The sequence below is a fragment of the Carica papaya genome, chromosome 2 (assembly GCF_054855325.1).
Source record: "Carica papaya isolate Zhongbai chromosome 2, ASM5485532v1, whole genome shotgun sequence".
NCBI lineage: Eukaryota > Viridiplantae > Streptophyta > Magnoliopsida > Brassicales > Caricaceae > Carica > Carica papaya.
The window spans coordinates 31,597,514-31,613,003 of record NC_142310.1 but is presented as its reverse complement, the minus strand read 5'-3'; the positions used below and the strand labels follow the sequence as shown (position 1 = coordinate 31,613,003).

Below are 15,490 nucleotides of genomic sequence, written 5' to 3'. Positions count from 1 at the left end.
CACTTATCATGTCTTGCTTTTCAAATTGCATAGATGACACCGGCACACCTTATGCACTCATATTATCTAAAAAGCATGGAAGCTTATGAACCATTATTACTAATTATCTTCAACTGAACAGCAAAAATCGAATCGAATCATGTAATCTTTTGTTAAATTTATGATTTTCATAAGATTTATAGTAAGTTATTTTTCACCCGTAAAATTAAAATCAGTATATGTGCATGAACTTTTAGGGACATACAAAAGCATGTGAACTTTTAATAGTATACTGATGAATATCATCAACACACATTCACAAAAAGTACGCACGCAGACATATGTTGATTCGTGCATTTCAAAAAACATAAAAAGTTACCATCTTCCGACATCCTTCTAGTTCACAAGCTGCTGAACTAGAAACTACAATAATGCTCATTCTGGATGTTAGAAACCAAATCTAAACGTTTATACACCTTAAAAGATGTCATATAAACCATATACTTTCAACTATAGTTAAATAACTCGAGATACATTTGATTACAATGTCATTCTTATGCTCCTCTATCAATCCAATAAAAATAGAAATGAAGGATGCCAAAATAGAGTACAAACAGTAATGTCTTTCTTTTGTAAGGAGAAGCTGCAATTGCAGGCTTTCAAAAACTTAAAGGCAAATAGAAGGTAACCATGTGCCGTAAAATAAATAGCTTTACCTTTAGCTTGCCTCCAAAAACAGCATGAACTAAGATGGTTACCAAGACAGAATGAGAAGAAAAAATATAAAAGGCCCTAAAAGAGAAGGGTGGTCGAAAAGGAATCATGTCGGTACTCAGTCCCGACGTAGAGCATCCTCCAACTCCAGTTTCAGACCTTCCTGGTTTTTAATCGAAGCAGTTGCATCTAGGGGTGTTTTGCACTTTTGTTGCAGCTCCTTGAATCTGTTATTGTCAAAATTATGCTTCTTGAACAGTTTTCTTTGCCTTGAGAGAACAAGCCTCTGCATCAGGTCTTGGTAAGTTGGATCCCTAGAGGTGAAGAGGAAATAGGCATAGCCTATGATTATGCCCGTGGTTGTCGTGAAAAATGCAACGGGTTCCATTACATCCCATGAGAATTCCCAGAAAGTCAACCGGAAGAAGAGGGAAACTTGTACCACAGCGGCACCCAGCCCAGTCCAAAGGATTCGCCTAACCTGCTTATGTGCCAGCAAATCAATTTCTTCCTTCCTTTTCTGCAGCATCTTCAGCTCATCTCTCTCAGGGTCATCGTCAGCAGTCAAGGCAAGGGGTACTGATCTTTTAACCAGATCCACTACCTGAACATATTTGGGGATGAGATACCCAGTAAAATTTAATATGATATGAGTTAACCAAATTAACTAAATAACAACGAAATTTTGACTTAAAACTTCTTTTAGAGGAAAAGATTTCATTGCATTTGCTTCTAAAATACGTACCAAGGACATAGACCAGTTGGACGGAAAACAACCAGAACAAGAAGTTAGAAAATGGGTGTCAAACCATAATGGAGGTAAATTAATGACAACAGCTTGTCTTTCTAGTTAAGTATTAACATCCTAGATGGTTGCTCAAAATAGTTTTTGAATAAACGCTTTCAAGGACATACAGCAATCATAGCCATACCCAAAATAGGCAGAGAAATCTTCTATGGAAGTTAAAATGAAACTTAGATCATAATCATGGATACAGCTTTGCACATCAAATATGATTTTCAATTTTGAAAAAGTATTTGCAGCAGAGTGCTGACAAATTATAGTGAAAACAGAATTCAAGGAAAGACCTGGAAGGACAGGTGGACAGGCACCCAACTTCTCGACTACCAGTCCAAATTCTATATGCTGCAATGGACGAATTAGTTGAGCAATAAAGGTTGCATTTGGAAGAATCATCAAACAGAGGAGAGAATTCAACTTCAAACAATGTGGAAGAAGATTACGAGAAGATAACAAGATTGCCATGTGTATGCTTGTAGAAAAGTTTAAAGTTGGAACCAGAAAGAATTAAATTTCTCATGCCCTGCTTTCAGTCTCACCTTTATGGTCATATTAGGCCGAAGAATGTCCTAACCCATGAATTTTACCAACAGAATTGAAAAGGCTGTCTATTCTTAGCAAAATGACTCCACAGAGAGCCTCCTGTTTGAAGATTCACTGATAACCAATTTAGTAAATAGCATGGGATCCAGAAGAAAGGAACGAGAAAATGGTGATTTTAAGTAAGATTATAGCAATTGCTAATACCTGGTATTAAAGAGTACCAGATGAATTCAAAAGGTAGAATCTAGACATCCCACTTGGAAGAATGTGAATATGTACCAAATCCTACCGACTAATTTTTCACAAGGAGGAAAATCAGAAAAAAAAAAGAGGGGTGGGGCAGTAGTACAGAAAAAGTAGGGAAAAGGGATTAAAATAGATTTAGAAGCAAATCGAAAGGGAAATTACCTTGTCGGGATGAAGGTAGACCTTGTTGCGGAAGAGAAGGACGACTCCTGCTTCATCGAGGACGCGAGCAAAAGCAATAGCCTCCTCCAGAGATCTAGCCATGCCCATACTCTCGCAGGCCCGCAGGAGTTCGGAGTAGCCGATGACTTCCTTCCCTTCCGCGCCAAGCTTAACCTTGAGTGCTTCCACATTCACCAGTCTCATCAGTTTCTTAGCCTCGTCAAACGTTATGCTATCCGGTTCTCCTCCTCCTCCTCCATTATTGGACTGGGATTGATCGGCAAAGTATTTAACAGTTCCCCAAAGCGGCATCGGAGAAGGATGAGCAGGAGTAGGTGAAGATCCAGCCAACAACCCCCACGAATGAGGGCAAGAAGTAGGTTGCCTCCTCCCAACAGCCGCACATACGTTATGCTTGAATGCAAGACCATACCACAGCCTCCTCCACATTTTCCGCTTTCGCTTCGTACTTTTTTGGTATTATAGGGCTTTTTCGACAGTGAGTGTTACACTAATATGTAGTAGTTAGTAATGGCCGACGAGATAGTAGATAATGGATTAGATGGCCGAATCGTGTATCTTCCATGCCCATATCCATCATCACCTCCTACTTCTTCACAAGATATACGGATCTGCTCGGCTACGCCTAGAGTGAAAAAAGAAAATAAAAAAAAGAGAACCATTTTAATAATAATAATAATAATGTGTTTGTAAGTATATAAACAATTACTTAGTTTAATCCCTATTTCTTTATGAATATTATCAGCTAATCTAATTCTAAACACATGATTAATTATTTATTATCCACCAACACACAGCAGCACTTGTTTCTATACTCTTGCTTAGACATCTGTTGCCCAAAAAGACAAATTAAATTACGTACTTTCTATTTAATAACTTTAAAATTAATATTATCCACAAACTAAAGAAATGCTATAAATTAAAATACATAAATATGAGTATGATAATTAATCATATATGTACATGACCTTCAATGTGCTAATAATTTTTTTAAAGAATACATATACCAATAATTGATAATAAATATACGTGACTTGAGTTCATAACTTTTTCTAACAATCCTCTTTTTTACAACCTGCTGAAACAAGAAACCGCAATAGATATTAATGGAGATTAGAGACCAAATCTAAATGTTTATACACACCTTAAGAGCTGTTATATAAAACATATAGTTTCAACTAAAGTTAATAACTTGATTACAATGTCATTCCTATCCAATAAATAGAAATGAAGGATGCGAAACTAGACTACAGACAGTAGGGTGGTCTTTCTTTTGTGAGGAGAAACTGCAATCTCAAGCGTCAGAAACTGAAAAGAAAAGAGAAGGTAACCCAACCCATGTGTCTCATAAAATAGAAAGCTTTGCCTCCAAAAACAGCAGGAACTAAGATGGTTAACGAGACAGAATGCAACGAAAAATAGTACAAGGCCCTGCCTAAAAGAGAGGGGTCAAAAAGGAATCATGTTAGCCCCGACGTAAAGCATCCCCCAACTCCATTTTCAAGCCTAGCCGATTTTTAATGGAAGTAGTTGCACCTAGAGGTGTTTTGCACTTTTGCTGCAACTCCTTGAATCTTTTAATGTCAAAATTATGCTTCTTGAACAGTTTTGTTTGCCTTGAGAGAAAAAGCCTCTTCATCAGGTCTTGGTAAGATGGATCTCTAGCAGTGAATAGGAAATAGGCATAGCCAACGACTATGCCCGTGGTTGTGGTAAAAAATGCAATGGGTCCCGTTACATCCCATGATAATTCAAAGAAAGTCAGCCGGAAGAAGAGTGAGACTAGTGCTACAGCCACCCCCAGCCCGGTCCAAAGGATTCGCCTAACCTGCTTATGTGCCAGCACATCAATTTCTTCCTTCCTTTCCTGCAGCATCTTCAGCTCATCCCTCACAGGGTCATAGTCAGCAGTCAGGGCAAGGGGCACTGCTCTTCTAACCTGATCCACTACCTGAAAATATTTGGGGATGAGATGCCCAATAAATTTCGATGCGATGAGTGCTAACCAAATTAACTAAATAAATAATTAAATTTTGACTTCACACTTTTTTCGGAGGAAAAGTTTAATCACATTTGCCTTCTAAAGTATGTACCGACGGCATAGACCTGTTGGACATAGAACGGACAAGCAGTTACCAAGTGGGTGTCAAACTGCAATGTGGTAAATTTATGACAACACACTGTCTTTCTAGTTAACTATTAACATCCTAAGTGGGTGCTAAGCATAGTTTCTGAACAAATGCTTTCAGAATCACGAAACTTAGTCAAACCCAAAATAGGCAGAGAAATCTTCTATGGAATTTAAAACGAAACTTGGGTCAGAATCACGGATACAGCTTTCAACATCAAATATGGTTTTCAATTTTGACCAAGTGGATGTGCAGCAGAGTGTTGACAAATTGCAATTAAAACAGAATTCAAGGAAAGACCAAGAAGGACAGCTGGACAGGACAGGCACCCAGCTTCTCGACTACCACTCCAAATTCCATATGCTGCAGTCGACGAATTAGTTGAGCAATTAAAAGTTGCATTTGAAAGAATCATCAAACAATGGAGAGAATTCAACTTCAAACCATATTAGAAAACATAACAAGATCACCATGTGTATGCTTAATTATTAGAAAAGTTCAAAGTTGGAGCCAGAAAGAAGTAAATTTGTTTTGAGGATGATCTCATTTCCTGCTTTCAACCTCGCTTTATGGTCATATTAGGCCGAAGGATGACCTAACCCATGAACTCCATCAACAAAATTGAAAAAGGCTGTCTACTTTCAGCAAAATGACTACGCAGAGAGCGTCATGTTTGAAGATTCTGGGGACCTAATCACTTTACTGATAACCAATGTAGTAAATAGCAGGGATCCAGAAGAAAGGAACGAGAACATAATGATTTAAATAAGATTATAGCAATAAAGAGCACGGGTTGGATTCAGAAGGTAAAAACTAGACACTCCCACTTGGAAGAATGTGAATATGTACCAAATCCTATCTACTAATTTCACAAGGAAGAAAAGTAAAAAAAAAAAAAAAAAAAAAAAGAGTGGTGGGGCAGTAGTACAGAAAAAGTAGGAAAAAGGGGTTAAAAAATAGATTCAGAAGTAAATCGAAACGGAAGTTACCTTGTCGGGATGAAGGAAGACCTTGTCGCGGAAGAGAAGGACGACTCCGGCGTCATCAAGGACGATAGCGAAAGCAATAGCCTCCTCTAGAGATCTAACAATGCCCATGCTCTTGCAGACCTGCAGGAGCTCGGAGTAGCCGATGACTTCCTTCTCCTCCGCTCCAAGCTTAACCTTGAGTTCTGCCACATTCACCAGTCTCATCAGTTTCTTAGCCTGTTCAAACTTTATGTTACCCAGTCCTCCTCCTACATTATTGGACTGGGATAGATCAGAAAAATACGTAATAGTTCTCCAGAGAGGCTTCGGAGAAGGATGAGCGGGAGTAGGTGAAGATCCAACCAAAAACCCCCATGAACGAGGCCAAGAAGTGGGATGCCTCCTCCCAAACTTGAATACACCACCATACCACAGCCTCCTCCACATTTTCTGCTTTCTCTTTGTACTTCTTATCGTATATCTTTTTCAACACAGTGATATACTAACATGTCCTAGTTAGTATTGTCAGATGAGATAGCAGGTAATGGATCTGATGAGTCAAATCGAGTACGAGGTTTCTTAATTTGCCGTGTTACAACTGTTTATCATGATATGATTAATATAGCACGAATGCCGTTGCAATTAAATAACTCAACTGCTCCATGTCCATATCCGAATCAGAAATACGAATGTGTTCGGGTGGGCCTGAAGGACCGGACTCACAGATGTATCATGTCAAAGAAAAAAAGCCATCAAACCAAACAGCAAAAAGTGAAAAGAAAGAAACCATTTCAACAATAATAATGTGTTTCTGAAAATATATTTATTTAGACGGAGAGAAGAAATGGGGCGGCGAGAAAACAGGCACCCCAAGCGAGCGAAAGACCGAGGAAGGAACAGGAACACCTGGCGAGGGAGGAAGTAAATCATAGTCTTTTATAAATCAATACATACATGGGTACTTGTGTATATATGTAACTAGATCATAGTCGCATCTATATTTGTAAAGCCACATCATCGCAAAAGCATTAATTATACTAAATATATATATATATATATATATATGCACACGTATTTGTAAAAAGTTTACTGTTGATTTATCTGCATCATAATGTTTAATATTATATAATAATTTAAAGTGCTAATATAATAAATATATAATTTTTTTATTTTACATGTTTAGTTCCGAATTAATTAATTTTAAGTATATATACATTATATATTATTCTCTAATTTTTTAATGTACATAATTCAAATCATGTGTTTACCTTATATGATTGAATGTCCCTAAAAAAATTAATATGACTCGAGTAAAATAAATATATTAATGACCTACAACTAATTTATTTTTATATACCAATTTAATTTATATCCATGTATATTTAATTACTATATAATTAATAATATTATTATCAATTATCACATGTTTAATAATTATAATAATAAATTACTTTAATTAATAATGTTTTAATTTTCATTTCTAACCTATATCTAAATATATCATTTTTTATTTAAAAATTTAAAAATAAATATGTATTAAATATAATTACATTAATTATATAGTCTAATAAACGTAGGGTGTGCTAGAAATTAGTATGTATATATTTGATTTAATATAACGCAATAAAAATATAAATATATCAATATTATATTCATTGACCAAATACCAAAACACCCCCGGAACTATACAAAATGTTCAAAATTTCCCTTGGAGTTTTTTTATTAAAAAAAAAAAAAAAAAAAAAAAAAAAAAAACTTTCCATTAAACTTTAAAAAATATAATAATATTTTTTTCTCCCTATTAACTTTCTCTAATAGCATATAAGCTCACGAATGTGAGACGACAATTGTCAAGTTATGTGTTAATTTATGCTAGCGTCGCATCCACATTAGCAAACACCTGGATGACACATTAACTTTTTTCTAATACCCATTTTTCCAGCACATGTCAACTCTTTTTCCCTTATGCCTAAAGAAAATTGAAGGACCTCTAGAGGGAGTTACAAGAGAGAGCTTGCAGATGAAGAAAAAGACAATTGGGTGCTTACCAGAGGATATCTTGGTGGTCGGGACATTGGAGGTGGTGATGTAATTGAGGAGTAGAGTGATGATGGGTGGTTAGAGGATAATGGAGGGAGAGGAAGGGAAGGCAATGGAAATGAATTGACTTTTTTTTTTCATTCAAACTTCACGAAGTCAAATGTCTCTTATATTATTAATTAAGCTTACGTAAGGATAGAGATTAATTAGTAACTGCTACCAATTGTTGACCAGGAATATAATGATGGGGTCAAGAATTAAACGAAAATAATTTCTTAAAAACTTGTTTGTGCCACAAAAGAAATGATGAGGGTTTCAATATCGTTAGCATATGAGAATTTGATTCAGTTAATAATTTTGGTATTTGTAAGCGCCTACTAAATGTTCTCCATTATAAAAACGAGAAATTGTGCGAAGAAATCAAAAGGTTAGAGTTCGTTGTCAATGGCAACGTAACAGAAGTAGATGTTGGAAAAGTTTTTAATATTGGTTAGGTTCTAAGTGAAGTCAGCAGTTTGGCCGGAAGTGATTTATTAAAGATCTGGAATGAGAGGATGGAACATGATTTCAATGTTTGAACTCTTTAGAACTTAGAGTATGACCAAACTGGACTAATATTTTCAATTTAAAATTTTCTAAAATGAAGATCGAGTGAAATATTGTTCGGTTATATTATATTTAAATTGAATTTATCAATTCAGTTTAGACAAGATAATACTCACACCTTAATAGTCATTGTAGAATGTAAAATTTTCTATGCAGATAGAAATGATTTAAAAAATCTTAACATAAGCAATGACATAAGTGCTAACGTGGATCTTAAGTCAACAAATTTAAAACTCATATTTAGGTGGCTTGCTTCTTTTGGTGACATGTCAACCAAGTCACTAACGTCACAAAAAATTAATCGAGAAAGAATTTTGCCTCAAATTTAAAATTTCAAAAAAAAATTAAATAAAAAATTACTTCGAAAGAAACATTGAACATTTTATATAATTCAAATGACATTTTGGTATTTTAACCTATATTCATTTGAATCTCTTTCACACCTTTCAAGACAACACAAGTAAATAAACTCTCAAGTTAAACTACACACACACATATATATTAAAATGCCCAAATAATTACCACTTTAAGCCACAACATTTAAAAATATATTATTATTTTCATACTTAATAATACATAATGTTTAAAATTTTAATTTATTATTTTTTTATTTAGTATAATTCAACGAATATAAATTTATATACTAATATTTATTGAATCCCCTCCCACCTTTAGTTTTTCAAGCTATGATTGGATATGCGATCCTCCAATAAGAAGAGGAAATAAAAATAAAACCATGAAAGCTAGATATATAAAAAACACACACATTAACTTTCAATATGCTTCAACATTGAATTATACTGTTACTATTTTACCCAACCAGAAAACTGTTGGGTTTTGGGTTCCCTCCTATATGGAAAAACACACAAAAAATTTGAACCCACTTATTTTTTACCTATTAGGGGTTTTTTTTTTTTTTTTGTATACTACTTTAAACTTAATGAATAGTATTAAAACAAGTTTTCAGCCACCAAAAAGTAGATAAATAAAAAAAGAATTTTTGTTGAAAAAATTACATCCAACGTATTTTGTTTCTTTCTACGATCAGACAACGATCTTTTTTTGGATCAGACTGAAATTTGGTGAGTATTTAGAAGACTCATTGTTCTTCATTCTGCACGGTGGAGATCAATTTTAGACAGTTGAATTTTTAGTACTTTCAGTTTGAAATTACTGCTTACGTTTTTTTCCTAGTACCGACTAGTTTGACTTTCTCCGACAATTGGACAGTCATTTGTGGTCTGATGAGGTTGAAATTTGGTGGCATGTTCGGGATAAATTGTTCTTTAATCTAAATGATGGAGATCGAATTTGAATAATTAGAACGCATCCATTTCGCATGAACAGTAGCTGCTTTGGTGGCTCGTGTATCTCTCGTTATTTGGTTGATTTGTTGTTGAGTATTTGTTTGAGGATTATAGTGGTTGCTTATTGTTGCTGTAAATACTAATTTTTATAATGGAACTCTTTTTACTTGGATCATGAGAGGTCCCGTAGTTTTTATCATTCACATTGAAGGGGTTTTCTACGTTAAAAATTTTGGAGTCTTTGTGTGATTGTTTTTTAGCATCTTAGGTCAGATTTTATCATATTTATTTTAGCTGAATTTTTATTTAGTTTTCACTCCTCATAGATTCATTCAAGTGATTCCCTACAAGTGGTATCAGAGCTAGATTCACTAATTTATTAGTTGATTATGGATTTTCTTTTACTTGTTTGAATGATGGAAGTGAATGTGAGTAAAATAGTTTGTTTGGATGACACAAATTATTACAAGTATAAAGAAAAAATGAGGGTTCTTCTTGTTGTGAAAAGGTTGTATTTACCTTGTTTGCTTCTCAAAAACTTGAGTCTAAATCCGATGAAGACTGGAAATTTGAGAACTTACAAGTATGTGGTTTTATTTGACAATGGGTAAAAGATAATGTGTTGAATCATATTGCTAATGAAACAAATGCCAAAATTTTGTGAAAAAAGCTTGAAACCTTATATGTTTTAAAGATTGAAATAATAAGTTATTCTTGCTTAAACAAGCTATATGCCTACAATATACAGAAGGTTGTTTTATACTTGATCATGTGAATGAATTTCAAGGTATCATTGATCAACTATCAGGCATAGGTGTCAAATTTGATGAAGATGTTATTTGGCTTTGGTTATTGACTACACTTCCTTACTCATGGGAAAACTTTAATATATTTTTGACTAATTCTACTCCTAATGGTTTTGTAACAATGCAGTATGTAAGGACTGACATTTTGAATGAAGAGATGAGAAGAAGAACTCAAGGAACATCTAGTTCACAGTTAAAAATCTTTGTTACTAAAAATAAGTTGAGAAGTAAAAGTAAGGGTCAAGATCAAAATAGAGACAAGAGCAGGAGTAAATCAAAATTAAGGTACAAGAACCTTGAATGTCATCATTATGGTAAAATAGCGCATATCAATAAATATTGTTACAGGTGGAAGAAAGAGAATAAAGTAGACAAAGGGAAACAAGAAAAGAAGGGAAATGATAATAATATTGATCGTGTTACCACTACCACTTTAGATGATAATTTGGCTATAGTTTATCAAGAGAATATGATCAATGTAGCCTATGATGATACTGTTTGGGTTCTTGACAGTGGTACATGCTTTCATGTTACATCAAGGAATGAATTCTTCACATCTTATACTCTCGATGATTTTTGGGATTTTAAAGATGGGTAATGATGGAATGTCAAATATGATTGGTATTGGAACTATTTGTTAGAGACCTAAAATAGAACAAAGTTAAAGCTCAAGAATGTTAGACATGCTCCAGATATTAAGTTGCATTTAATCTCCACTAGTAAACTTGATGATGATGACTATTGCAGCACTTTTGATAATGGGTAAAGGAAAGAAGACTTCGGGTTTATATTGGTTACAAGCTTCAATCTCTACAGATCTTATTAATGCAGTTAAAGGGGATAACTCCTCAGAATTATAGCACAAGAGACTGAGTCATATTAGTAAGAATGGACTTGATTGTATAGCTAAAAGGAATTTACTTTCAGAATTAAAAGGTGCAACATTAGACAGGTGTTCTCATTGCTTGGCTTGAAAATAAAAGAGGGTTTTTTTCAAATATCATTCTTTGTCCAGGAAAGATAATTTTCTTGAGCTGGTGCATTCAGATGTTTGTGGTTCTTTGAAGGATAAGTCATTTAGTGGTGCACTTTACTTTGTGACCTTTATTAATGATCATTCAATAAGACTATGGAAAGATCAGATGCTTGGTGCATTTAAATAATTTCAAGCTTCTGCTAAGGGAGAAACTGGAAAAAAGTTTAAACATATTTGCACTGATAATGGTGATGAGTATTATGGGTCATTTGATACATACTGTAGAGAATAAAGTCTTAGACATCATAAAACACCTCCTAAAACTCCTCAGTTGAATGGTTTGGCAGAAAAGATGAACAGAACATTAATTGAGAGAGTTAGATGTGTGCTTTCAGATGCTAAATTATCTAACTCTTTTTGGAGTGAAGTTTTGTATACTGTCGTATATGTGATCAATCTAACTCTCACTATTGCATTGAGAAATGATGTTCCTAATATGTTATGGTATGGTAGATGTGTTTCCTATAAACACCTATGATTGTTTGGTTACAAATGTTTTGTACATGGTTCCAAAGATGAGAGGTCTAAGTTAGATGTCAAGACTAGACAGTATATTTTCATTGGTTTTAGGTAAAATGAGTTTGGTTACATATGCTATGACCCAGTTCAAAAGAAAATTATCAGAAGTCGTGATGTAATTTTTGTAGAGGATCAAACTATTGAAAATATTAACAAACTTGAGAAATCTATATCTCAGATTGGTGGTTTGATTGATTTATATCCATCTCCTATAACTCATATGTCTGATGCAGTTGAGGTTCAAAACCATGATGTGCAAAATGAGAATCATAATACATATGAAATTGGTGCTACTGAATATAAAGCAGTTGATGTTCAACAGAAGACACATGTTGAGGAACTTGAAGTTCCACTTAGGAGATCTACTAGAGATCGAACACATTCTATTAGGTATTCACCTAATGAGTACATACTCTTGACAGATGACGAAGAACCTGAATGTTATGAGGAGACAATTGAGAGTGAGCAAAAGGTAGATTGGATTGCGGCTATGAAAGATGAAATACAGTCTTGATCGAATAATCACCTTTGAATTAGTGAAGCTTACTAAAGATAAAAAAGCCTTGAAAAATAGGTAGATCTATAGAGTCAAGCAAAAAGAGAATTCTAAATCTCCACGATACAAAGCCAGATTAGTTGTCAAGGGCTTTGGTCAGAAAAGGGGAGTTGATTTTGAGGAGATTATCTCACCAGTGGTTAAGATGTCGTCAATTCGTGTTATTTTGGGGTTAGCTACTAGTCTTGATTTAGAGGTTGAGCCAATGAATGTTAAAACAACATTCTTTCATGGTGACTTAGAGGAGGAAATCTACATGGAACAACCTGAAGGTGAAAGGAAAAGAAAATTATGTCTGCAAATGGAGAAAGAGTTTATATGGATTGAAACAAGCACCTAGGCAGTGGTATAAGAAGTTTGAGTCAGTTATGATTCAACAAGGCTACAAGAAGACTACTTTTGATCATTGTGTTTTTATGTAGAGATTTTCTGATAATGATTTTATCATCCTATTACTATATGTTAATGATATGCTCATTATGGGTTCTAGTTCTTCCAGAATTGAAAGCTTAAAGAAAGAGTTAAGCAAATATTTTGCAATGAAAGATTTAGGGCCAGCAAAACACATTCTTAGCATGAGAATTACTCATGATAGAAAATGTAAAAAATTATGGTTATCTCAAGAAAAGTACATTGAAAAGATATTGCAACAATTTAATATGATCAAAGCTAAACTTGTAAGTACACTTCTTGCTATGTATTTTAGATTGAGTGTCAAACAGTCTCATTCTAGCAAGCAAGAGAAAGAAGACATGTAAAAAATTCCTTATGCATATACAGTAGCTAGCTTGATGTATGTTATGGTTTGTACTGGACTAGATATAGCTCATGCAGTTGGTATTGTTAGTAGATTTCTATCTAATCCATGAAAAGAGCATTAGAATGCCGTGAAGTGGATTTTGATATATCTTTGTGGTACTACTAGTTTGAAGTTGTATTTTGGGATTGAAAAACCTATTCTCAGTGGTTTTACAGATTCTGATTTAGTAGGGGATATAGATTCAAGAAAGTCTACTTCTGGGTATCTGATTACTTTTGTAGGGGGAGCTGTGACATGACAATCTAGGTTGCAAAAATGCATTGCATTGTCTACTATAGAAGTTGAGTTCACTATAGCGACTGAAGCATATAAAGAATTGTTTTAGACGAAAAAATTTGTGAATGAGCTAGGCTTTACACAATAGAGATATGTCTTATTTTATGACAGTTAGAGTGTTATTCATCTTGGTAAGAATCCTACTTTTCATGGTAGATCCAGACACATTGATGTGAGGTATCATTGGATTCATGATTTTTGGATTCTAAGTAGCTTGAACTTGAGAAGATACACACAGATGATAAAGGTTCTGATATATACACAAAGGTTTTACCAAGAGTAAAATTTGAAGCATGTCGACTGGTTGCTGGTATAGCAAACTCCTCCACATAGTCGAAAGGGGGAATATTGTTGGGTTTTGAGTTCCCTCTTATGTAAAAAAAACTCAAATCATTTTTGAGCTCACTTATTTTTAGCCCATTATGGTTATTAGAATTTTTTTGGGTATACCACTTTAATTCTAAGGAATAGTATAAAATAAATTTTCAGCCATCAAAAGGTAGAGAACAAAAAAGGAAATTTTTGGTAGAAAAATTACATCCAACGTATTTTGCTTCTTTCTACGATCAGACGGTGATCTTTACTCGAATTAGACTGAAATTTGATGAGTATTTAGAAGACTCATTGTTCTTCATTCTAAACTGTGGAGATCGATTTTGGACGGTTAGATTTTCAATACTTTTAGTTTAAAGTTATTATTCATGTTTTTCTTTTCTGCACCGACCAGTTTGATTTTTTCTGATGATCGGACGGTCATTTATGGTCTAATGAAGCTGAAATTTGGTGAGTATATTTGGGATAAGTCGTTTTTTAATCTGAACAGTAGAGATCGGATTTGAACAATCAGAACACATCTATTTTGCATGAAGAATAGTTGCTATGGTGACATTTCTCTATTCCTTTATTTATCTCTTGTTGTTTGGTTGATTTTTTGTTGAGTATTTGTTTAAGAATTATAGTTATTGTTTATTGTTGTTGTAAACACTAATTTTTATAGTAGAGCTCTCTGTGATTTTTATCATTCACATTGAAAAAGTTTTTTACATTAAAAATTTTAGAGTATTTGTGTGATTGTTTTTTAATATCTTGGGGCAGAAATGCACACATTAACTTTCATCCTGCTTAAACATTGAATTATACTGTTACTATTTTATCCAACCAGAAAACACCACATAAAGAAGAGTTGCCGAAATGCACCTTTGCGTTTCAAGGAGCCATTGTGGACGAATGAGTAACAGCGAAGACGAAGTGAAACTAGTATGTGCGAACTATCTCCAATGGAGGTAAATCTATTATTCTTGACAGAGGTAGACTGAATGAAACAACTAGTTAAAGTGTCGAAGGCGCGAACGAAGAGGATGATGATGAAGAAAAGAAGAGAACGGTAGAAGATGACGAGGAGTTGTTGTGGCTAGTGAAGCAGGCTCGACAAAGGAATGTGAGGAACCGGTGCGGCTAATGAAGGAGGAGCGTTGGAGGAAAAAATATATATGAAAAAGGAGGAGTGTCTGTTAAGTAGGATGAAGGAGGAGGCTGGGGTTTATTAAAAATATAGATAAATTAAATAGTTATATTATTAAATATATTTGTATTAATAAATACGAATTGTGCTGAAAATTTAATAATTTTAAATTATATAAAACATTAAATATTATTTAAATTACTTATATTTTTGTGTTTCTTAATAATTACCTTTTAAAATATAATAAATTAAAATAATAAATACATGTTAATATAATTACATTAATCAGTATATATTTAAACAAATGAAAAAAAATAATAGGCCCGCGTGGGAACACTGATTTAGTTGAATGGCGACATAGAATTTCAACAATCGGATTATCACGTTTAGTATTGACCTGTCAGTTCATCATCCAATTTAATTCCAACCTACCAACACCAAACTAACTTATAATTTAATTCATTAGTCAACTAGACTGACCAGACACCCAAGCAAATT

The 15,490-nt window shown here is 33.9% G+C and overlaps 2 protein-coding genes across 4 annotated transcripts; both read right to left on the bottom strand.

The window, feature by feature from the left end:
• Positions 1-464: 464 nt before the first annotated feature.
• Positions 465-3,052, bottom strand: LOC110823826 (calcium uniporter protein 1, mitochondrial-like). Its single transcript, XM_022054308.2, has 2 exons — positions 2,447-3,052; positions 465-1,297 (listed from the first exon to the last, which is right to left on the bottom strand). Exons 1-2 carry the CDS (start codon positions 2,894-2,896, stop codon positions 812-814), a joined length of 936 nt encoding a protein of 311 aa, XP_021910000.1. The 5' UTR covers positions 2,897-3,052; the 3' UTR covers positions 465-811.
• On the bottom strand, positions 2,954-15,025 carry LOC110823827 (calcium uniporter protein 1, mitochondrial-like). 3 transcript variants are annotated; one of them, XM_088214078.1, is made up of 4 exons: positions 14,728-15,025; positions 5,586-6,269; positions 4,296-4,418; positions 2,954-3,092 (listed from the first exon to the last, which is right to left on the bottom strand). In XM_088214078.1, the coding sequence occupies exons 2-4, from the start codon at positions 6,009-6,011 to the stop codon at positions 3,087-3,089; spliced, it is 555 nt and encodes a 184-aa protein (XP_088070204.1). In that variant the 5' UTR covers positions 6,012-6,269; positions 14,728-15,025; the 3' UTR covers positions 2,954-3,086. The 3 variants fall into 3 exon arrangements, with proteins under 3 accessions (XP_088070204.1, XP_088070203.1, XP_021910003.1); XM_088214077.1 differs by lacking the exon at positions 2,954-3,092 and having other exon boundaries at positions 3,409-4,418; positions 5,586-6,470; positions 14,728-15,024; XM_022054311.2 differs by lacking the exon at positions 2,954-3,092 and having other exon boundaries at positions 3,409-4,418; positions 14,728-15,024.
• Between the last annotated feature and the right edge of the window lie 465 nt (positions 15,026-15,490).